The 25,000-nt window shown below is 36.6% G+C and overlaps 1 protein-coding gene across 2 annotated transcripts in view; it reads left to right on the top strand.

The window, feature by feature from the left end:
- LOC106872857 (uncharacterized) overlaps nucleotides 1-25,000 on the top strand; it is a 245,850-nt gene that overhangs the window by 201,088 nt on the left and 19,762 nt on the right. For both annotated transcript variants that reach the window (XM_089350847.1, XM_089350848.1), the window contains 6 exons: nucleotides 3,760-3,862; nucleotides 6,721-6,764; nucleotides 19,619-19,736; nucleotides 21,412-21,518; nucleotides 21,943-22,060; nucleotides 24,244-24,397. In XM_089350847.1, coding sequence (XP_089206973.1) covers nucleotides 3,760-3,862; nucleotides 6,721-6,764; nucleotides 19,619-19,736; nucleotides 21,412-21,518; nucleotides 21,943-22,060; nucleotides 24,244-24,397 — 644 coding nt within the window. The remainder of the gene's footprint in view (nucleotides 1-3,759; nucleotides 3,863-6,720; nucleotides 6,765-19,618; nucleotides 19,737-21,411; nucleotides 21,519-21,942; nucleotides 22,061-24,243; nucleotides 24,398-25,000) is intronic.

Below are 25,000 nucleotides of genomic sequence, written 5' to 3'. Positions count from 1 at the left end.
TTATGTAGCATTGGTATGTTTTGGGTGATGATGGTGAAGGCTTCTTTGTTTCTGGGGTTGTATGTGGATATGTACGGCAGTATTTTCGGGGAAGGTGTGTTGCTGTGTTTAACTTTTCTTAAGTTTTCTATGTTAATTTGTGATGCACGTCTGATTCCATCCTCTATGAGTTGAACTGGGTAGTGTCTGTCAATTAGTGTATTTTTGAGTTCTTGTAGCTGTAGTCTCTAGTATTTTGTTCTGACACTATTGTGCATATCCTTCTTGCAAGGTTGAAGGGGATGTTTGTCTTGGTGTGTTTTGGGTGGCATGAATCAAATAGTAGATATTGTTTGGCGTCTGTGGTTTTGTAAAATATGTCCGTTTCTATTTTTAGGTTTGCTTTTTTAAATAGTATTTCCAAGAATGGGAGCTCCTTTTGGTTGTACTCCATTGTGAACTGTATGTTTGGGTTGACACTGTTCAATAGACTTTTGAATTTCAAGAGTTCATCTGTGTTTTCATTCCAGAGTATGAAACAGTCGTCCAGGAACCTTTTCCAATTTTCTTTTATGCATTGGAAAAGGGTGTTTCCAAAGGTGGATAAAGATTCCTGGTATATTATTATTTCCAAGTAACCCATTGTTAGGTTCGCAATGACTGGAGTTGCCCTAGTGCCCATAGCAATTCCGGATTTTTGTCGGTAGAAAGTATTGTCAAACATGAAGTGGTTGTTTCGTAATATGAATTCAACCGATTTAGTAATGAATTCTTTACTGATCCTGTTTGGGATTTCTTTCGGGAATTGATCCAGCCAGAACTGAATTGCCTCTAGTCCATAATTATGAGGTATACTGGTGTATAAATTAATCACGTCAAATGAGACCATGATTGTTTCTTCCTTGACTTTCTTTGGGAGGTGATTTAACATATCCAAGTCATCTCTGATATAGCTATTGATGTGTTTAAGGAAGGGTTTTAGGAGGATGTCCATAAATAGACTTAGTCTGTGTGTTTTACAGGCTGGGCCAGCTATGATGGGTCGCAGTTTTAGGTCCCCCGGGTTTGGTGTATGTATGTATGTCTTTGGTGATTTTTTGATGGTCTCATTTATGATCTGGCTTTTGTGTATTTTTTGGCAGACCATAGAAGAGGCTAGGCTTGTATTTGAAGTTTGTTAGAAAATCAATCTCCTTGGGTGTCAGTTCATTTCCATGTGTTTTAATTAGTGAGGACAGGGTTTTCATTATTTTTTGTGGGGTGTAGTTTGTGACTTTTTCATAGTGTTGATTGTCATCCAGCATGGAGATTACTAGGTTTCTATAGTATAATGTGTTCATTATTACAACTGCACTTCCTTTATCTGCTTCCTTAATCGTAATATCTTCATTATTTTGGAGTTCTATTAGTTCCTTCTATTGTGTAGTGTTAAAGTTTGAGTTAACTGTCTGTTTATGCATGGTGTGGAAAGGGAAGTTCTCGATATGGTTGCAGAATTCATCTAGATTTTTATTTCTACCTTTGTGTGGGATGTGCTCACTTTTGTTTTTGACTAGTGAGTCATGTTCAGTGTTGTGATTGGTTAATGCTTCTGTGAGTCTTAATTTTCTACAGAATTCTGTTATACTGTCCTTCACTTCATTTTGGTTGGCTCTGCGTGGAGTTGGGGTGAATTTTAGCCCTTTTGAGAGGATGTCTATTTTTATGCTTGAAAGAGGTTTGTTTGAGAGATTGATTATCTTCGGTTTTTCCTGATTACTAGATTCCAGCCTGTGTCCTGGTGTCTCTGGTCTGGGGCTAAAAAATGTTGATTGTAATTTTGTTTGCATGAGCTGTCTGTGAGGTTATATGGGATTGGTTCGGGAGAATGGTAGTATTGTTGCCTTAGATTGTTATATGTGTGTGGGTGTCTATGGGTGTTTGGTTAGTGATGTGTGTAACTCTAGTATGTGGGATGTTTCTTGATCTGGTGTTATTTTGTGTTGTTCTTGAGTTCGGTGGGGGCCAGTGTCAACCCAAACATACAGTTCACAATGGAGTACAACCAAAAGGAGCTCCCATTCTTGGATATACTAATTAAAAAAGCAAACCTAAAAATAGAAACGGACATATTTTACAAAACCACAGACGCCAAACAATATCTACTATTTGATTCATGCCACCCAAGACACACCAAGACAAACATCCCCTTCAACCTTGCAAGAAGGATATGCACAATAGTGTCAGAACAAAATACTAGAGACTACAGCTACAAGAACTCAAAAATACACTAATTGACAGACACTACCCAGTTCAACTCATAGAGGATGGAATCAGACGTGCATCACAAATTAACATAGAAAACTTAAGAAAAGTTAAACACAGCAACACACCTTCCCCGAAAATACTGCCGTACATATCCACATACAACCCCAGAAACAAAGAAGCCTTCACCATCATCACCCAAAACATACCAATGCTACATAAGGAGCCCAAATTAAAGGAATTTTTACACACACACAAAATCATTAAAAGCCACAAACAACCAAAATCACTGAAAAAGATCCTCACAAAGGCAAAATTATTTTCCAAAATAACAGATGCAAAAATAAAAAAATGGAGTCGACCAAATTGCGCAACATGCCCAAACATTCTAGAAGGTTCAGAATTCCTCTTCAAAGAGGGACAAAAATTCAAAGTTAAATCTGACTTTACTTGTGCCTCAGAAAACCTTATTTATGTAATAAGATGCTCGGGCTGCCACGAAAACTACATAGGGTCCACAGGATTATCGCTCAGACGCAGATGCACTCTGCATCGACAGCAGATTGCATGCCCAGAATACCGAATGATACATTTTAGTGAGCATATTGAGAAATGCGCAAAACAAATGCTACCACAATTTATAATCTTTCCTTTCTATCAATGTGCCATTAGAACACCAACACAAATTAGATTAAATAAGGAAACGTTTTTCATTCAAAAATACAAACCCAAACTTAACCATTGCTAACACATTTAAATAAGGAAATTCATCACCCCACTGAGAAGGAAAAAAATATAGAACAAAACCATGGTAAATTAATCAAATTCTACCACCTCCTAGATTTCGATTATCTCCCTTATACCGGAAGAAATCCCTAATTACCTCCCCCTATCTAGAACTCTTCTTTTCAGACTGGAGCGAACACATGTTACAATGAAGTAGAGAAATTTGAAAAGACAACACGAAACCGGTTATTTCTCCAAATACAATGTTTATATACCAAAAAAATTTATAACATTTTTCTGACATAATTTAAATATACACTTTAACCATGTAACACAAGCCTTCTGTAGTTTTATCACTCTTATTATCTTTTATACATCCAACTACGTGCTTTCACATACCAACTTTCTCACCTATATATATATATATATATATATATATGCTCCAGCATGGCCACAATCTTAGTGCTGAAACATGTACAAAGAATAAAAGAATATAGTATGTAAATATATGTGTGTGTACGTGTGTGTGTATACCTATGTCTATGCATATATGTACGCATATATATATATATATATATATATATATATATATATATATATATATATATATATATATATATATATATATACATATATATATATATATATATATATACATAGATACATACATACATACATATACAAAGAATAATTCTGTGTTTACGTGCGTGCGTGCGTATTTATGTGACAGAGAGAGAGAGACAGAGAGAGAAAGAAAACTTCAGTGGTTGCATATAGATTATAAGAGTTCTCTTATTTTATATATTACAGGAAGACGAAGTTGAATTCTTATGTATTGTCACTCAGTTTCGCGAAAGCTACACCAGTAAATTTATCAAATCCAATATTGCTGAACTTTGAACATCTGTTGTCGGTCAGTTAACGTTACAATTTTTTATTACCTTCAAATCGTTTAATCGTTTAATCTTTTATTTATTTATTTATTTATTTTTATTTGCTTCAGTTACTGGACTGAGTTCATGCTAGGCACTGTATTCAGGGAATTTTGGATAATTATATCGAACCTCACTATATATTTTAGTGCGGCGCTTTCGTTTTATATATCTCTATGTATAGAATGGATAAATTTTCTGCGGCAATATATATATGCGAGCTGGCAGAAACTTTGAGAGTGGTTTTGCTAGACAGAAATAGGGTGGCGAGCTGACAGAAAAATTAGCACGCCGAGCGAAGTGCTTAGCAGTGTTTCGTCTGCCGTTACGTTCTGAGTTCAAATTCCGCCGAGGTCGACTTTGCCTTTCATCCTTTCGGGGTCGATAAATCAAGTACCAGTTACGCACTGGGACGTTGTAATTGACTTAATTCCTTTGTCTGTCCTTGTTTTTCCCCTCTATGTTTAGCTCCTTGTGGGCAATAAGGAAATAAGAAACTTTGAGTGGTGTTGCTAACTGAAAGCCCGTTGTGTGTGTGTGTGTGTGTGTGTCTGTGTGCACGCGCGCGTGTGTATCTGTCTATGTATGTATGCATGTAAGTATGTATTTTTGCATGCATGCATGCATGCGGATGTGTCTTTGAGTTCGTGTTTGTCCCCCACCATCCGGTGTTTTTTTACATCCTGTAACTTAGCTGTTAGGCAAAAGAGACGATATATTATGTACCAGGCCTTAAAAGAAATGAATAGTGGGATCATTTTTTGATTAAACCCTTTAAGGCGATGCCCCAGCATGGCCGCGATCCGATGACTGAAACAAGTAAAATATTAAAAAATGATAAAGATAGGAACCCAAGACGTCATTTTAGGTTTATATCCGTAATGGCGGAGACAGAACATAAACACGCGTGCACGCGTTAATGAGAGAGAGAGGGGAAGGGAGGGAGGGAGGGAGAGAGAGAGAGAGAGAGAGAGAGAGAGAGAGAGAGAGAGAGAGAGAGAGAGAGAGAGACTCTGCATATGCACGTATGTGTGGGAGATAAATGGGTGCCGGTGTGGATGTGAGTGATTGCTTATTTGCATAGAGCTATACAAACAAGCACGAAGCATACGAACCTATGCTTTTAGTAAGCATTTAAAAGTAGATATTGTTGGTAAATCAACTATCTTACTATCAGAGGCCAGAAAAAGAAATTGTCGTTAATAGTTTCAGTACTTACTGACGCCTTTTCAAAGATTAGTTTCTCATTCTTATCCACCAACAGAAGAGGAGCTTGTAGCAATGTATCGGATAACTCAAACTCGGAAAGAACAAAACTGATCTGTCTAATTTGCATGTGGAGGCGCGTGGCCTAGTGGTGAAGGTGTTGAACTCATGATCATAAGATATGGTTTCGATTCCTAGATCAGGTGACGCGTTGTGTTCTTGAGCAAAACACTCCATTTCACATTGTTCCATTTACTCAGCTGGCAAAAATGAGTAATTCTGCGACGGACCGGCGCCCCGTCCAGGTAGGGAATATATTCACCATGGAAACCTGGAAACCGGCCATATGAGTCAACATGTTCCGGGAAGTATCTTTATCCTATATCTTTAAGCTAATTTGCATACTGATATAAAATCTAAAAATTTGCTAATAGAAACATTTCATAGCGATCAGATTGATGTGCCTAATTTGCATAACGGTACAAATGTTAAAAACTGGAATTATTGATTAATTGCATAATAGAAGTACTATACAAGTAAACTTATGATCTTGTGTGTTTATTGAGCACAAATTTCACCTTGCTGCGTAAAATATAGACTGTTGGCTGACCAATTTATTTGTGTGTACTGCAAATAGCTGTAAGCTACTGTTTTATCATTAGACAGAAATAAGTGGCCGATTTCTGATACCTTAATGAACATTGAAAGTAATCAAAGTTGTTACTTAACGAATAACTACTTTCTACAATGAAGTTAAACGTGTTTATAATAAAAACGTGCTCCTAAATTTACCTTATATTGCTACTTACTCTCTCGCTGTGCAGTACTACTATTAATGAATCCATTCATTCAGGTTGCCAGTACTTATACTCATACGCTAATTCAGCTGATTAATATTGACCTGGAGGCGCAATGGCCCAGTGATTAGGGCAGCGGACTCGCGGTCATAGGATCGCAGTTTCGATTCCCAGACCGGGCGTTGTGAGTGTTTATTGAGCAAAAACACCTAAAGCTCCACGAGGCTCCGGCAGGGGATGGTGGCGAACTATGCTGTACTCTTTCACCACAACTTTCTCTCACTCTTACTTCCTGTTTCTGTTGTGCCTGTAATTCAAAGGGTCAGCCTTGTCACACTGTGTCACGCTGAATATCCCCGATAACTACGTAAGGGTACACGTGCCTGTGGAGTGCTCAGCCACTTGCACGTTAATTTCACGAGCAGGCTGTTCCGTTGATCGGATCAACTGGAACCCTCGACGTCGTAAGCGACGGAGTGCCAACAAATATTGACCTATCCAAGTGTTAATTGCACTATAAATTTCTATAAGCGATTAGCATAATGTCATGCATATCCTGACAAGCCAAATGAAGGTATAGATTCTTATATAATCTCAATTTATATTAAATCGAGGTCAATTTTTTCTTTTTCTTCTCCAGGAGAGGATGAATTATAGACCAGCTGTGTTGAAATAAGTACCCATAGAATAAGTAATAATCATCTGGATAGATCTTTCCCCATGAACATGTAGCATTGTTCCTATATTTTTCCTATAAATGTGTAACCTAGTTCTCATATTTTCCTACACAATCAATATTCTTATTTTATTGGAGTTTTTTTTTCTTTTTTGCATAGAATTTTTCAAAACCGCAATGTAGCTTTTGGAATTTCAACTTAACGTAAGTATTATAAGTTAAAAAATTAATTTTCTTTATTGCTTTCTTTTTCTGTTTACTAAACCATGAGAGTTATTGGGAGTTTTTATTCACGAAACAAAATCATTTTGTTATTAGATTCATTAGTTTATATCTCAGGTTCAAATCATATATATATATATATATATATATATATATATATATATATATATATACATACACATACATGTACATACATAAACATACATATATATACATACATACATATACATACATACACACACATATATATATATACATATATATACATACATATATATACATACACATATACACACATATAACTATATAACTATTGCACATATATAAATGCATATATATATATACATATACATATAACTATATATACATATATATATATATATATATATATATATATATATATATATATATATATATATATATATATATATATATATATGCACATATATATACACATATGTATATATACATATACACACACATGTATATATACATATATATGTATACACATAGATACATATACACATACATACACACACATATATATACATACATACGTACACATACATACATACACATACATACACATATATACATACACATACATACATACACATACATACGCATACATACACATACATGCATACACATACATACATACACATACATACACATACATACATACACATACATACATACACATACATACATACCCATACATACATGCACATACTTACACATACATACACATACATACATACACATACATACACATACATATACATATATATATATATATACATGAATCTCTTCTCTCCCCATGTAACCGGTGTTCGGCCAAGCCTGACCTTTCTTTCTTGGTTCGACTACCATCCGTGCAACATCTATATTCCTCACTGTACCCGTCAAAACCTATGTCCCTGCCGCAAGGCTTTACCTCCACACACGCCAGCTTAATTTAACTCGTCCTCAGTCGAAAGACACCTGTTGTAGATATCCTGTTATTTGCATTTGTATTTGTGTACCATTTCTCTGGGGGGTTTTTTCCGTCCTGCATTAAGCTACCTGCATTAACTTGCTAAAAAATTAGGTAGTAATTTTACCTTGTTGTTATTCTTCGTGCATTTTTGAAGAGTTTGGTTCGTATTACTGTTGTATTGTTGTTTAAATATTGTTGCACTGTTGTTTGAATTGTTGTTATGTTCGCTGAACACTTTGGTTTTTGCTGCCTTGTGGCCGTCTAGTTGTGCTTTCCCTCCTATATAGGAGGATAGGCCAAGTATAAAAATAGAAGACATCAGATTTTCAGACAGCAGATACAGAGTTGTCCGATTCTGAGCAATTGGACATTTCATGGACTACCATGAACAAAAAAGCAAGGCAAAATAGAAGCTTCGCAGAGGTGGCAAAGATATCGGAGTAGAGTATGGATTGGAACGAGTGGAAGGACTACTCAAAAATGATGAAAAGGGAAGGAACTAAAGTGGAAGTGACAACTCCATTGGATATAATTATTAACAGGATGGAATGCATGGTAACATATAAGACAAACTCTGTAGTCTCAAGAAGAATTGACGAAATGACGACGAATCAAGTGGAGAAAGCATCAAGGCCAGTCTGGAAGGAAATCAAGTACATAACAAGAGGGAGTAAATTTGGACCAATTGAAGTACAAGTTAGGGATGCAACCGTTACAAATTTGAACACGGCAACAATATTAAAAACCGATGAAGTGGTGATGTTGCCGATATATCGTGGAAGGCGTGCCATAAGGGTCAGCGTAGAGGGAATCTCCCTAGAAGTTGATGTAGCATGGATAGCAGCCGCTGTCTTGCTCAGTAACGGTGGCAGTTCTCCAGGCCACTAAGACGGGAACAAGAAATTGGAAGGGTCAATCCCTAAACATGGTGATACAGGGACCGAAAGAAATAATAGAAGAATTGCCAGAAACAATAGCATTTGACGATGCAATAATGGTAGTTAGAGTAGAGGGCAGAAAGGCCACATTACAGCAAACTGCCCTCTACAAGACAAAAAGGGGAAGGAAGGAGCGGTAAGACAAAAGGAAAAATTACCATCACCACCACCAGCAGAAACAAGCGGAACAGAAGGCGAATTGTGACACCAGGTAAGAAAATGAAAAGAAAAAGGAGGAAACCAGGTAAAATACAGACACCCACCCCACCCACAGTCTCTTCCTCCCACCTGCTCCCTACAAACACTGAACCTACCCGCCCCCCTCCAACACACAAAGAAATACATTCAGACACAAGCCGTTCAACCTCTGCACCTCCCGAATAAAAAAGCAAAAGTAACTTTGCAATTATGTATGACAATACTAATAAGGATCTGTGTGAGGAGATAAAAACGTGGAAAAAGATAAGAGTGGTGGACACTCGCAAGTTCGACAATGTGCAAGAGTGGTTTTGCTGCCTGTTGTTGGACGAGGACCAGAAGGAAAAAGTTTTAAAATTTGAAGGATTTAAAATGTGGGAAATCGAACTAGATATTGAAAAATTACCATGGAACATGGATTACACGCAATTAATAAAGGAGTACGGTTTCCACATCTTGGAAGGTACCAAGTACAAAAAGAAAATATGAACAAAGGTAAAAATGAAGTAACTCAGAGATGGGGCTGAGAAAACTTCATTTCATTTCTAATTTTCATTTGTCTTTTACTGTAACATACGCTTTTGTTCATTGTTTTAAATTTGCTATATGTCCCCACATGTCCTTATATTGTCCCCTCTATGTCGCCCCAGGTGGGCAATAAAAAATCAACTTTATTCTTAGTGCAAGTTTTGAAGAGTGTAGTTCGATTTTAACAGTTATTTTTTCAAAGCTATAATGGAAGAGACAAAGGAGCATATTGGGCATATTTTGCTTCGTGAGTTCAATGAAAGCAACAAGGCAAAGGAAAGTGCGAGGCATATTAATGCAGTAGATGGGGATCGGACAATAAGCGTAAACCAGTTTCAACGGTGGTTCCAGAAATTCCGAGCCGGAAACTACAGCCTAGAAGACGAGTCTCGTCCTGGAAGATCTGTGGAGCTCGACGAGGACATCCTGCACACCCTGGTGGAACAAAATCCCATCGTAACTGAAGGACTAGCAGAGAACCTTGGATTTGATCATTCACTCATTCATTGACACCTGCGTACCATCGGAAAAGTCAGCAAATTGGGTCAATGGGTTCTGCACAAACTTCCCAAGTCTAATCGCGCGCAGAGAGTGAATGTGCGCTCTTCTTTGTTGTCACGAATGATCTTGGACTGAATAGTAACTGGTGGCGAGAAATGAGTTCTCTATAAAAATGTCAAGCTCCGAAGACAGTTGATAGGGAAAGGAGAAACACAGGCACTCCAGGCTGAAGAAGATCTTCACCCACGTAAAGTGTTGTTATCTGTTTGGTGGAATATGAAAGGTTTAGTCCACTTTGAACATTTAAACCCAAACCAAATGATAACAAAGGAGATCTACTGCGAGCAGCTTGAGCGGTTTAAGTCAGCGCTAGAAGAAAAACGACCATCTTTGGTATCAAATCGAAAGGTATTCTTCCATCAGCCACATACAGCGAGGATGACATTCGAAAGGCTGGAGCAGTTTGATTGGGAAACGATATCCCACTCACCATATTTGCCGAACATTACCCCATCTGATTATCATTTATTCCGCAGTCTTCAAAATCATTTGAACGGAAAAAATAGGAATTCTGTAGACGAGATCAGAACAGTACTGGAGGTGTATTTTTCATCACGGACCAGTGAATTTTGGAAGAAGGGCCTTGCAAGTCTACCAGATAGATAGAAGAGCATTGTAGAAAATGAAGGAGAGAGTATATTTTAGATTAAAATAAGAGCTTGATCTTAATTTTGAAAAATAAAAGAAGTATAAAAAACTGCATTGTTTATGGGATGACCCAATATTTTATCAACTGATTGACTTAATGAGAAATAAACAAGTTCCCTTTGTAATAACAGTCACAATATGAATATGGTGTGTTCTGTTTGTTTTTGTTTGTTTTATAAATCTGACGCGATTTCACAAACTGTAAAACTGAACCCTCTTAATCAAGTGATCCAAATTGTTTACCAATTGGAACCGCCTTTCGTCAAGTCACTGGTAAAAACGTAATCACGGTATATTCTTTCGGCTGAAGTTAGTGATAGACGCGGCGTCGTTAGATTAGTGTCAGTGATTTCAATTAATAAAGCGTGTAGAGAAACTCACTATAAAGAATATGGACTAGCCAAGTATGTGTTGCACACAACCGTGTGATATACTTGTTTAACCCCTAGTCATCTCTAATCAAATGTACTTTAGATCAGAAGCGTCCCAACATTCTCGTTCCAATATTTTTGTTTATCGCGTTGTATTTGCATTCAGTATAAAAGCAGTAGCTAAATGTTAACTAAGATAGGCAAAGGATCACAGTTTTGTGGTCAAGTTAGAGTCGATTATATTAGCCCAGTGTTTCACTGTTACTTATGTTATAGACCTAGGAAGGATTAAGTAAAATGAAGTTAATCATACAGTGATTTGAACTCAGAAAGCAGGGGCCTGACTAAATACAGCAAAATATTTTTTTCTTGCTCTACCGATTCTACCAGTCTACGGTCTTCCCATTTCCAGCAGGTAGGTTAGATATTTTGAAAGAGGAATATAGTTGATATAAACTGATACTTATTTTTTAGATTCAAAGGGTTGAAAAGTAATGTCAATCTCAAAAGTATGTGAGCACAGAACGTACAGAAACGTAACTTAAAGCCGTGTGGTGTTCTGTTCACCACTTTACAGCTTTGGGCAGTTCACCGCTCTTCAGTTCTCAATAATATTTAAAAGCAGAAGGTTGGTGGATTGACAGAATTAGTAGAATGTCCGACCATATATTTTGTGATATTCAGTTACTTCCCTTTACGTTCTGAGTTTAAATCCCATTCATTCTTCCAAGCATCGATGTAGTTATATTGGATTATTCAAGCTCTGAGATCGATATAAAAAATATAGCCATCACAGAAAATGTATGACCCTGTGCCTAAGTGAGAATCCTAAAAATGTTCAATAACAAATCGAGAAATTCAACTGCTATTGGGAGATAAGTATCTAATGTTTCGGGCGCTAGGCCTTCATCAGAAGAATTAGAAAGAAACAGAAAGTGGTGTTATCACTTCGGGTGTTAACCTTTAACAACTACTTGTGCCGGAAACTTTAACTTATACATACTTCATAGCAAACGGACATTCCTAATATTATCTGAAAATACAAAAATAATTATTAAAAACCAGATCATAGAATTCGGTACAGCATTGAAGAGATTACCTTGATATCGACTCTGGAATAATAAAGGGTGAAGAGGACTTTGACGGGATTTGCTATAGGAATTACGCCAACCTACTGCCTGCCATTTTCATTTGCATCTTATTTCGTTCAAATTTTATCGCATTCTACTTTGCCTTTCATTTCTTTTGTGAACTATCTCTGTTGCAATCCACAAAATTAGGGAACCATATCTAATGTTAGAAATCAATACTGAAATGTCAGATAACATTCTTAAGTTTTGAACTCGAAACTAAAAAAAATTCAAACATCATTCAGATTCGTTCATATATTTCATTTACTTATTTGAAACTATATTTCATTTCATTATTACAGTTCAATCCCCTGTATTCTTTTTAAACCAGCCTAATAGTATTTTTTAATATATCTAAGACTTTAATATACCTAGGACTAAATGCAATACGTCTTTCACTATTTGATTTAGCTTTAGGAAGATTATCGCTAATATCTCTAACAGTTAGGGTAACCTAGTAGAAAATCCATTGTAACCGACCCACATTGTTTTCAGACATAGTGCACCAAGAACTACTTTATCCAACATGTCCTTCCTATTTTTAAGATATTAAGATACTTGTTATCGACCCTTTAGATATAAAAGGTGAAATTGATTTCGGTGGGATTTGAACTCAGAAAGTAGACACATAGGGATATACAACATTTCTCCGCTTCTTTACCGACTCTACCAATCCACAGCCACTTAATTTTATTTGCATCTCATTTCGTTCTAAGTCCAAACCTTTATTCTGTGTTGTCTTTCATTCCTTCCAACGGTCCCATCGTAACCATCCTGTATTTTATTAAAATGTAGTGTATTTAGGAGTGCCCTATACAATATATCTTTCGATTTTGTTTTTGGTTACTTAGTTTTTGTTTTCTTTTTTCTTTTTTCTTTGTTTTTAAGACGTTAGGACGTAATTTACGGAAGATTTAACTGTTTCTCTTCGTAGATCAAGCAGCCATTTAAAAGAGGTTTTCCAGTTGGCTCGTTGGCTCGTATTTCATTTGGTATTATATCTAATTTTTGGTTGTCTGCCATCTATCAATAAAATGTTCAAGTAGATTGTTTCAAGCCAGAACAGGTTCAGATATTAAATAAAGTAAATTATGTATAAGTAGCATTCGAAAAATAAGAGGAGCAACAAACATGTTATTGTTGTTTTTATTTTATTTTACATATGTGTTCATTTATGCTATGTACACACACGCACAAACACACACTTCTATACTAATTTCAGTCGGTAGACTGAGCCATGCTGGAGCACGGCCATTAAGAAATTCTTTCATATTTCTTTTCCTAGACGATATATTGACCTCATTACTTGTTGCAGTCTGGCTAATACTAATTTTAACAATGTCTATTATTTTAACAATCTACAATCGTTAATTGTTTAAGAAACGTTTGACATGAAGGGACGCAACAGATACGGATGTGTGTGTCTGTGTGTGTCTTTTACCTTTTACATGTTTTAGTCATTAAACTGTCGCCTTGCTGGGGCGCTACCTTGAAAAATTTTACTCGAACTAATCAGCCCGAGTACTTTTTTCTTAAATCTGGTACTGATTGTATCAGACTCTTTTGCCGAACCGCTCGAGTAGGAGGACTTCAACACACCAACACTAGGTGTCAAGCAGTAATGGGAGCAAACAGATACACAAAGACACGCACGCACACATACACAAGCCCGCACTCGCATATATTTGTGTGTGTGTATATATATAGATATATAGATATATATATATATATATATATATATATATACATACATATATATATACGCACACACATATATATATATATATATGTATATAAGCGACGAGCTTTCTTTCAGTTTTCGTCTACCAGGTCCACTCACCAAGGGTCTGATTAGGGGATTTAGTAGAAGATGCTTGCCCAACCGGCACACACTGTGACTGAACCCGGAAACATGTGGTCGGGTAGCAAACCTCTTACCATACAGCCATACCTTGGTCTCTCTCTCTCTTTCTCTCATATATATATATATATATATATATATATATATATATACACATATATCTATATACATATATACATTTAGCTAGCCACTACACATTCTTTTTTTTTCTCCTTGTTTCTTTCTGTGTTGCTTTCTGTGGAAGAGCGTAGGCTCGAAACGTTAAAGACTTTTTCACTTCCCGAGCGTTATACTAATACATCTGTTTGTTGTCTACACCACCTGTCTTCGTCTTTTGTTTTTTTGGGGGGGAAATTCTCCCTACATATATATATATATATACATATATATATATATATATATATATATATATATATATATATATATATATATATATATATATATATATATATATCTGTGCACAAAACAAGTCACCCAAATTCCTAGTTTTCCCATTATACCAATGCTCAGACAACACCACTGACCAAACACGAATAAATAGGGAAAATAATCTTATTCAAAAATACAGACCACAGCTCAACATACTCTAACATAAGCCCCCTCCCCAGGTGCACGTCCAAAACAAAGACACACAGATACGCAAAATCACACACACACCAATACAATGCAAACCTCCGACACGAACACACTTACACACATATATACACACACAGACAATCACAATATCTCCACACTAGAGCACAAACCCACATACATTTCAAGAAAAAACCCATGCATATATACACTTACAATACAATTGTAGCAACCACAACCAACACCCATACACACATATGTAAAAAGGTACATGCACACACCTACACACCACTCTGGCAACCACAAATCATATTCACACACACATATTTGCATACATATGTACACACACATACAAACACCATACGCCTGTTCCCCAGTAAAAATGTCACACACACACTCAAAAGAAAAACACACACAATACAATCCCAACAATCACAACAAACACTCACAAGCACACATGCACACACGATAACACACCTCCCCGACAAATACAAGCCACATAGACGCACTCACACAAACACACCCACACGTATACACACACATACTGTACTAACAATACAAACAAAACTAATCACTCACAATGACAGCGCACACACACATGTACACATATACACCAGGAAACTACACAAACCATACCCACATACACACATACACACACATACAAACGCATACCCAGTACCAACATACACACACATACAAACGCATACCCAGTACCAACATACACGGAACACACATGCACGCACATACACATCACCTGGATAAACCCAACGTACAAGGACACCTAATAAATACAACACACACATACATGCTCACACACACATGCACCCTCATGCACACACATACAGTTGCTCTCTCTCACACACACACGCACCACAATGACAATTCAAACACAAACATACTTAGAGGCACACACAAACTCACGTACACACACATAACACCTCCACCAACACACAACACAAATAGACATACGTACACATACAGACATACACATACATATGAACCATCAGACACACATAAGGTTGCTTACGCACACACACATACACACACCACAAGGGTGTTTAAAACAACACACTCACTCAGACAGAGAGAGACACACACACACTCACGTACACACACACTCCCACACTCACAAAAAACACTCCCACGCACACACACAGATGCACACATACATACACACATAGACGCACACATATGTACACACCCTCACACATACATACGGTTGCTCTCTCTCACACACATATACCACAAGGACGATTAAAACAACACATACATACTCAGAAAAATAGATATACGCACAGTCTCACGTACACACACCTAACATCCCCACCGACACAAAAAACACACAAACACACATACACACGCACTCACAAACGCACTCACGCACACACGCGAACAAACACATATACACATACACACACATGCGCACACACAACACCCTAACAAATATTAATCACACACATACACACTCACACAAACGTGCACACACATACACACACCATCCTACCATAGATAAAACACACAATACTCATATACACATGCTACACACGCACGCACGCACACAAACATAGACATACACATACATATGAACCATCACACACATACGTTTGCTTACACACACACACACACCACAATGATATTTAAAACAACACACCCACTCAGACAGAGAGACACACACACACTCCCACACTCACACAAAACACTCCCACGCACACACACAGATGCACACATACATACACACACATATGCACACATACGTACACACCCTCACACATACATACGGTTGCTCTCACACACACACACCACAAGGACGATCAAAACAACACATACATACTCAGACAAAGAGATATACGCACACTCTCACGTACACACACCTAACATCCCCACCGACACAAAAAACACTCAAACACACACTCATATACACATTCCACAATAAACTCTGGGACCAATAAAAACGGCACACACACACACACACACACACACACACACACACACAAACACACATATATACACACACACATAGAGATGTGCACAAAACCAGTCCCAAAATCCAGTGAACCATGACAGACTGTCACAGACCAACCAAAAATAAAATTAAAAAATCCTTTTTAACTCTTCTTCCCTCCCACCCCAGCTAGCCAGTCATACTGTCTCTTAAGACAATAAAACATTCCCTCAATATACACAAGAGGAAAAAGCCAGGTCAGTTCCTCTTCAACTTTATTGTCAAAGAATATGTATAAGAATATGTATATGTATTGTGAAAGAATATGTATAAGAATATGTATATGTATTTTTCCATATGTGTATTTTCATACACTGTTTTTAACATTTTCATTTTAATATCAGAGAATGTGTAATAATCAGTATGTAACAATACAAAGTTCATGCAAAGCTTTATACTTTAAATATATTTTATCATCAAAGAATGTATATATGCATTTTAATTCTCGAACTGTTTTTTAACATTTTTTATTATTCTCAAAGACTTTTGATAATCTTTTTCTAAAAAAGTGAAACCGGTTAAGTAAATAAATATTAAAAAAAAAAATAAGTGCATTTTCAAACCTTCTTTCATATATATTTCCACTCGTACGGTATTCCACAACTTTACTTTATTATATATATATATATATATATATATATATATATATATATATATATATATATATATATATATATATATATATATATATATATATACATATACATACATATATATACATGTACATATATATATACATATACGTATGTACATATATTTATATAGACAGCTGATGAAGGGATATTCCAAGTGGCTTTCCGTTTTCCTATGTGTTCGTTCCGTTGTCTGTAGTTTATTGTTCTAACGTCCTGTACCCTGATATGCATGTATATACACATGTAGATGTAAGTATGTACATATATGTGTGTATACATGTATATATATTCTTTGTATTATATACATATATATATACATATATACATATACATATATATATACATATATACATATATCAGGTCATCCCATAAGTTCTGTCCAAATTTTGAATAAAGAAAACAAGTGATCACATGTTATATGTAATTGAAATTTAATCATCAATGTACTTTCCCTGATTATCTATGATTTCCTTCCATCTATTTACAAGCTTTTTCATCCCATCAATGTAAAATTCTCTTGGTTTCAAAGCGAAGAACTCTTAAATGTCAGTTTCAACCTCCTCTTGGATTACGAAAGTTATGTCCCCCAAGTGATTCTGTAAACTACGAAACACATGGTAGTCTGAAGGAGCAAGGTCAGGAGAATAAGGTGGATGAGGAATTTTTTCCCAGCCAAGCTCTTCGATCTTCTGTGATATGATCTTTGCAGTGTGGGTCGCGCATTGTCCTGATGAAACAAAGAGACCGATAGAATAAGTACTAGGCTTACAAAGAATAAGTCCTGGGATCGATTTGCTTGACTAAAGGCAGTGCTCCAGCATGGCCGCAGTCAAATGACTGAAACAAGTAAAAGAGTAAAAGAGTATATGTATATATACGAGGTCTGATCAGTAAGTATTTGGACTGTTGGAATAGTAACGAAGCTAAAGCATGCAGAGTGAAGCCGCTGGGCAAAGATTGACCTTAAACTCTGCTGTGCATGTTCACTAAGTTTCAACGTTCTAGCTCACGTCCGCTGTTTACAGCAGTGCTTGGAAGGAAGATGTGTAGCTTTATGATCGTTGCATTGACCATGACAGAGAAAGTTGTCATGACGATATCTGCTCAGAGGCCTACGCAAAGTCGCAGAAAGGGTATGGGGAGGAGTATATGACCTACACACAAATATACAAGTGGTTCAGACGTTTCCAAGGCAGCCTAAAAAAATGTCGATATCGACGAACGTTCTGGGAGATCCGCTACTACCAGAACTGAGAAAAACATTGCAGATGTGTGAGCAGCTGTGAAGGGGAATCACCACCTGTGAATTATCAGAGGATGTGCAGATTAATCAGTTCAGTCCATTATCACTGAAGATTTGGGCACGAGACATGTGTCCGCCAAGTTTGTACCAAAACTGCTTTCAGCTGGCCAAAAAACGTTCGGGTATCTATATAATACTAAACTAGTATTAAGGGTTTAATATAACAGTAAACCCGTATTATTCCTCAATGAGCAGACATGATGAAAGTCATTGCAACATATGACTACCCTGTTATGGTGTTATCTGGAACCACGTTATACAATGTGTCCTTCCTTTTTGAAACTCGGGAGTGATTTCGAGATTTGGTTGTTGTTTCTGGCATACTGAGCGACTACATAGAACATCCGTTTATAAATAATTTCGTTTTGTTTTTCTTGTTTTTTTTATTTTTGTTTGTTTTGGGGTTTGTTTTTCTTTGTTTTTGTTTTCGGTTGAACGGCATATAACATATCTTACAATATTTGGGTCCGTCTCTATGTTGTGAGTTCAAATACCGCTGATTTCGACTTTACTTTTACTCTTTCGGGGATTAATCAAATAAAGTACTATTCTAATCGTCTAAAATTTGTGACCGTGTACAAGTTGCAGAAATCCTTTATTAGTTTATTATTAGTTTATTATTAATTAATTATAAATGAAAATTAGCCATAATGGTTTAATATGAAAGCAAGGGAATATTAATGATTAACAAAGCAGTTTGTCAATATTACTGGTTTCATTAAGGCTGGCAAAATCACTAGCACGCCAGGTAAAATGCAGAGCAGCATTTCGTCTGTCTTCGTGTTCTGAGTTCAAATTCCGTCGAGGTTGACTTTGCCTTTCATCCTTTTGGGGTCGATAACATATGTACCAGTTGAACACTGAGATCGATGTAATCAATTTACTCCCTCCCCCGAAACTGCTGGTCTTGAACCAAAACTTGAAATTGATATTACTGGCTTCATTAGCAGTAAACTAATACGTATTACAAAAGTGAAAAACACCACGTATAATTTAAACACCTGGTATAATTTAAGGTCAAGTAAGTATTTAAGTATTCTAATAATTCTCTGATACCCTTATGATATTATCAATGATATTTTTACCAAATATAAATTTTATAAATATAGAAACACAACTGGAGGAGGCTGGTCCAGAGAAGGGTGTACCGTGAATTCAACGAACTCCACGTTTACAAGATGTGCCTGCAACCATCTTACAAATTTTGCCATTCTGATGAATCCGTGGGTAAGTTTGAAAGCTTGTTTTTAATATTGTACTTTCCCACGAGGTCAACTTTATTTTTCAGGGTCGATAAGATATGTACCAGTTCAGCACTGGGGTCGATGTAATCGACTACTCCCCTCCCACAAAATGTTAGGCCATGTACCTGGATCAGAAAGAAATATTGTAATTTCTCACACATTAACGCAGCGAAACCAAATGATTAAGAAGCTTGATTCGTAATCAAAGAGGTACCAGATGCATTCTTAATGCCTCACATCTTAAGCAAGTATCTTTGATCACAGCTTTGGATCGATATAAGCTACGTGAGTGAAGTTTAGTGGACGGAAACTATGTGGAATCTTGCCGGATTGATTGTACGTGTAATTTAAAAGTCTTACTTTGTCACACTGTGTTACTCAGCTTCCACCTGAAAATTACATCCATCCGTTGCCTGTCCTGTGTATCACATGTAACGCGCAGAAAATATTTTTCCTGGCATCCATGCATCATATATGATACACATTCAAATTTTTTCAACCACCAGAGTAACTTGGGTCGACGGAAGGAAATATTATCTTATTCAGAACGTATAAACCAAAGGCTAACTGAAATGAAAATAACCACAGACATCTAAGACAAACATAAAAATACTTTAGACGGGCAAAGGGTTAAGAGTACATTTGTCTGTGGGATACTCTGACATTTATATGTTAATTCACTGAGTAGGTTACTAAGTTAATTGAACGGCTGAATACTCATCGGTGAAACAAACAGATCTTCCTTTTATCGTTCACTTTTTTCAGTCATTATACTGCAGCCATGCTGGAGGACAACCTTGAAGAATTTTTAGTCGAATGAATCGACCAGGTTCTTGTTTGTTTTCTTTTAATGCTTGGTACTTATTCGATCGGTCTCGAATCGCTAAGTTACGGGGATGTAAACACACCAACACCGGTTGTCAAGCAGCGGTGAAGGACAAATACAGACACAAAGACACACACAGGGCTTCTTTCAGTTTCCGTCCGCCAAATCCACTCACGGCTTTGTTCGGACCGAGGCTATAGTAGAAGACACATACCCAAGGTGCCACGCAGAGGAACTGAACCCAGAATCATGATTTTCGGAAGCAAGCTTCAAAAGATAATCTACTAGTGAAACAGCAGAATCCTATTAAACTACTGATCAGTTTGTGTTGACAAATAATAAAAATAAAATGTTCACATAGTTAGCTAAGTCAGTATGTCAGGAGAATGAGGAGGAATCTGATGTTTCGGATACAGCCCTTCATTGCAAAGGGAAAATTACTATCAATCCTAAAAGAGCTACTACCACTATAATAACTATTACTAGTGTTCTAAATTATCTAATAAATTGTTATTGCGGAGATGTACTTGCATAGCAAGTGACCTGATCTGAGATCGTGTGCTGGAACGAAAACAATTGCAGCGTGGAAGGTGTTTATAAGCCATTTAAAATAACACACAAAAGCCGTTAGATTCACTTCAACATTTAAATTTAATTTGTCAAAATATTTTCGTCGCTTTGAGACCGCGACCTGTTATTGCATAATTTCTAAATACCTGATTATGTCAGAATTACGATGTTTGTAGTGAGGAAATGTATGGAAGGCAGAACGTGTTACAAATGTCAACACTATTTACATTTATATTTATATTTCTTTATTGTTTAACAACAGACTGATGTCCAAACGACACATGCAATCCAGTTGATAACAACGATTGGCTGTTGGATCTCTATCGTAGCACTCGTCATCACTATTCTAGTTTATATCACCTGCTGGAAGTAAGGAGCACTTTTCTTTGTATTTGTAAAAAATACATCTTACATTTGTGGATTTACAATGCTACCATTAGTTTCATGTGCATACGTGAGATTATCATTTAAAAAAGTTAGTAGCCTCACCTAGCTTTATCCAAAACGGAAACGGGTAATCAACATTTTTTTGTCGTAAGTGGAAACGCTAGATAATCGCGATATTCTCGCATGAAACTAAAGCTACCATTGTAAATCCAAAAATTGTGTGTGTGTGTGTGTGTGTGTGTGTGTGAGAGAGAGAGAGAAAGAAAGAAGGAGGGAAGGAAGGAAGGAAGCTACGAAGCGAAAATCTATAAGATTCGTGAGAATCTTACACTTTCTCTTGAAACAACTGTAAATAATCTTGAATAGTGATGGAATTGGATTTTTGTTTTGTTTCTCGTTTTGCTAGACACGTGGCATCTCGCGATGTAGCAAAATCTCGCAGTGTTCTGCTTATAAACCTTTGTTTGTCATTGGCATGTGTCTACCTGATATTTTTGTTTGGCATTGAGAGAACTTACGATAAGGTAAGAATTGCAATATTATTATTATTATTATTGTTATTATTATTATTATTATTCAGTAGTTTTATTTTTATAACGTGCTTTCACTTCACTGCCGAGCGCAGCTCTGTGTGCCTTGGGTATGTGCTGTGGTTTGCTGTGATGCTCTTATGGTTACAATCTTTATAATTATTATTGTTATTGCTGTTGTTGTTGTTATTATTATTATTATTATTATTATTATTATTATTATTATTATTATTATTATTATATGTTTGACTTATTATTATTATTATTATTTATTTATTTACTTTTAATCTGCATGTTTATTACATTCACTCGCCGAGACACACCCTGCGTCCGAGGGCGAGTGAAGGATAAGAGATGTTACAGTATGACTAAAAGCTTGGGGAGGGGGAGTGGCAGGGACCGTATCGGAATATCTTCGTGTAATACAACACAGACATTTAGGGTTTTTCTAAGAATGTGGGTAGTACTTATCAGCACACTCTTTTGGATTTCTCTGAGACATAGTTCTCCTGAGATATTATCTAGATGTTTCTGACATCCCTTTTTTATCATATCTAGGGCACCCAAAATAACAGGAACAGTTCTCGCTTTATGATGCCACTTTTTTTGTATTTCAATTGCAGGTCCTTATATTTACTTAATTTGTCAAATTCCATTACAGATATATTTTTATCAGTGGGAACGCTTACATCTATTAGTCTACATGTATTTTCTTCCCTGTCTTTAATGACTATGTCTGGTCGTTCTGTCAGTGTTGACGGGAAAATGTCAGAAGATAGTGACATTTTTACCTTCATCGACCAGTAAGTAGGAGTGCTAATTTTGTAGTGTTTACATATTTTCCACTGTAAATACTGTCCTACCCTATCGTGGCGATGTTGTTGTTGTTATTATTATTATTATTATTATTATTATTATTATTATTATTATTATTATCATCATTATTATTATTATTAGTTAACATGCCGGGCAAAATCCTTAGTGGCATTTCGTCCGACTATATTCTGAGTTCAAATTCCGCCGAGGCCGATTTTGCCTTTCATCCTTTCAAGATCGATAAAATAAATACCAGTTAAGCACTAGGGTCAATGTAATCAACTAGTCCCCTCCCCCCTAAATTGCCGGTTTTGTGTCAACATCCTATCGCATCTCTTTTCCCATTTGAAAATATGTGTAGCAGCAGCAGCAGCAGCAGCAGCAGTAGTAGTAGTAGTAGTGGTGGTGGTGGTGGTGGTGGTGGTGGAAGTAGTAGTAGTAGTAGTAGTAGTAGTAGTATCATCATCACCATCATCCTCATCGTCAGTGGTTGTCTGGTGGACGAGGCTGAAAGGCATGAGGACAAATACACTCTTCTTTGGTAGAGGTCCCATTGATTTCTTCAAGTTTCACTTGGAAAAAAGACACTGAGAGTGGAGAGGGAAATGCTCTCCTCGAGCGATTTTATTGAAAAGTGGGTGAAAGTTGCGAAAATGGCAAGAGTGGATGGTACCTCTTTAAGTGTAGAACTGTGAGCTGGAGTAAGGGAATTGGATAGGGCACTTACTCTTGATGTTCAGGGAGATATTGGGCAGTCTGGTTCCTCGATTATCCCTAGAGATCATCCTGTATCAGGAGAACTACATCTCTGTCATCAACTCCCGTTTTTTTTTTTTTTAACCTTTGTATACTATGTATGTTTCCTTTCTCCTTCATTATATACCGAATATACTTACCCCTTTTCTTGTTATTTATTTATTTATTTTACCATTTCATTATATGAACCCCCGCCCCCACGCTTTGTGTCTGTCTTTGTATTGTCACCCTCATTCTTCGCCCTGATGGCAAATAAATGAAATCATTATAATTATCATTATAAGGCGGTGAGCTGGTAGAATCGTTAGCGTGATGGACGAAATGCCTAGCAGTATTTCGCCCGTCGCTATGCTCTGAGTTCAAATTCCGCCGAGTTCGACTTTGCCTTTCATCCTTTCGGGGTCGATAAATTAAGTACAAGTGAAACACTGGGGTCGATGTAATTTGCATATGTGTGTGTATGTGTACGTGTGAATGTGAAAGATGCGCGTATGGGGGGTGTTTTGTATCAGTATACTTATTTATAGATATATATGTTCTACCTTGATATCAGGGTATTGTCGGCTCCCTCACCTCGTTTACAATATACTTGTTTTATATTTCAGGATGTATGTACAGCAACAGCTATACTCTTGTTATACTTCCTGTTGGTAGCTTTCTTTAGTATGCTTGCAGAGGGTATAGATATAGCTGTAGCATTGACAGTTGTATTTACTTCCGACTTCCCACGTTTGCCATGGCTGATTGCAACTTCCTGGCGTAAGTTAATCAACCTAATTATGTATACATTTTCATTGATCTGAAAGAAATTATCTACCTCTTCGTGGTGTGTGAATGTGTTCCTATCGCATCTCTTTTCCCATGAAATTGATTTTTGTCTTTTAATAAAATAAATGATTCGTACCTCACCCAACATATGAAATATTGTATAGAATGCCGGGGTTGAGATTAAATATTTCTACATTTTCCTAAAGAAAAATCTATAATTTGGAGGAAAATATGAAGCGTTATTAAATTTTGAGAATAATTAGTGATAAAATTATTTATTTTCTGAGGCTTCAATAGGTTCTATGAAACCAGAATATCTGATACTCAAGCTAGCAAGCAATGAAACAAGCGTGATGTAAAACTGACATCTGATTCTTTGTTGATTGGACATGCTGGGTGAGAAATCATGATGGTATTTTTGAGCAATACAGCAAAAAGAAAGGCCCGGAGAAACTACGGGTTTGTCCGTGTCGTCAAAAATCATTTTAGAGAATTTTTAAATTTGGGTTAGTTCGTATGCCGTGGGAGAAGCGAATGCACTTTCGGTTAACGGTAGAACATTGGTTGCAGAAATCTGCTCAGTGAAAGATTTAT

This window comes from Octopus bimaculoides, chromosome 4 (assembly GCF_046866305.1).
Source record: "Octopus bimaculoides isolate indiv1 chromosome 4, ASM4686630v1, whole genome shotgun sequence".
Taxonomy (NCBI): domain Eukaryota; kingdom Metazoa; phylum Mollusca; class Cephalopoda; order Octopoda; family Octopodidae; genus Octopus; species Octopus bimaculoides.
The sequence above is the reverse complement of the archived record's forward strand: the minus strand, read 5'-3'. Positions and strand labels throughout refer to the sequence as shown.